This window comes from Emiliania huxleyi (genome assembly GCF_000372725.1).
Source record: "Emiliania huxleyi CCMP1516 unplaced genomic scaffold EMIHUscaffold_3205, whole genome shotgun sequence".
NCBI lineage: Eukaryota > Haptophyta > Isochrysidales > Noelaerhabdaceae > Emiliania > Emiliania huxleyi.
The window spans coordinates 917-2,051 of NW_005199595.1; the positions used below are offsets into that span (position 1 = coordinate 917).

At 65.8% G+C, this 1,135-nt stretch overlaps 1 protein-coding gene across 1 annotated transcript; it reads left to right on the forward strand.

Annotated features, from left to right (window-relative positions):
* Window positions 1-344: 344 nt before the first annotated feature.
* EMIHUDRAFT_373986 (hypothetical protein) lies at window positions 345-1,000 on the forward strand (the record flags this gene model as incomplete). Its single annotated transcript, XM_005773954.1, has 1 exon — window positions 345-1,000. A coding segment is annotated over exon 1 (614 nt), but the record flags the coding sequence as incomplete, so codon positions are not given.
* Window positions 1,001-1,135: the final 135 nt, after the last annotated feature.

Below are 1,135 nucleotides of genomic sequence, written 5' to 3' on the forward strand. Positions count from 1 at the left end.
CGGTCCCTTGTTCTCGCGGCTTCTTTCGCCTTTCGGCGCAACTCCGTCCTCCTCGCGGCGTATCCTGGCCCCTCGAGTCTATCGAGCTCCCCTCGCGCAAGGACCACATTTCTGACTCCCACTCCGATCATTTGCCTCCAAGTCATGTTGTTGCTCAGGTCCACTCTCTCTTCGAACACTCGTGCCTCTACGGATGATGCCGGCGCTGGGGTCCCCTTCGGATGCATCGTGACATCTGACAACTGGATTTCCACTGGTTCGTCCTCCTCGGAGTCATCTTCTCCGAGCCAGTCTGCTGTGACAGCGGCGGCTGCAAGAATTCTTTTCTTTGACCTAGCCGGCGCCTCGACTTGACGGCAAGAGCGTACCTGCCGGAGAAGGTGTATATGTCTTCGGTCCTCCGGAGCCTCTCCGCCCTCCTGGCAACCCAGGTCATGGCGAATGAGCTCGCCTCCTTCTATGCCGACCACGCACGCCGCGCGCCTTGCTCTGTCGGTAAGGCCTCCCTGCTCGGCACCCGCGCAGGCGGCGTCACCATGAGGCTCGCGCTCGAGACGTGGGTCGGCGGCGGCACGCTTGCGATCGCGCTCGACGCCGCCGACCTCCGTGTCGCCAGTGCGTCCAGCGCTGCCGTCTCGCCCGAGGAGCCTCCTGAGAGGCTCGCGTCGGAGCCCGCGGCGGCGCCGGCGCAGCGGTCCGCGTTTCTGATCGTGCTCTCGCAGCTGGCGCCCGCGGACAAGACGCTGACGCTCCACCTCACGCCGACGGCGTCCGCGCCAGCAGCGGCCGCCGCCGCGTCCTCGGGCACCGCGCTTGCCGCCGCGCAGAGCCTCGCCGCTCAAGGCGTCTTCAACGCCCGGCAGAGCTGCTCAGATCGCCTGCCGGGGCCGCGGCGTCGTGTGTGCGATTGCCGACGCGAGCGAGGCAGGAGGGCGGCTCGCAAGGGGCGTTCGAGGCGCACTACTGCGGGCCGCGAGGCCTCTGCTGTTCCGAGGCGGACACCGCGACCTCTTCCTCTCTCTCTCTCTCGCTCTCTCTCTCTTCTCTCTCTCTCCCTCTCTCTTCTCTTCTCTCTCTCTCTCTCTCTCTCTCTCTCTCTCTCTCTCTCTCTCTCTCTCTCGCTCGCTCTCTCTCT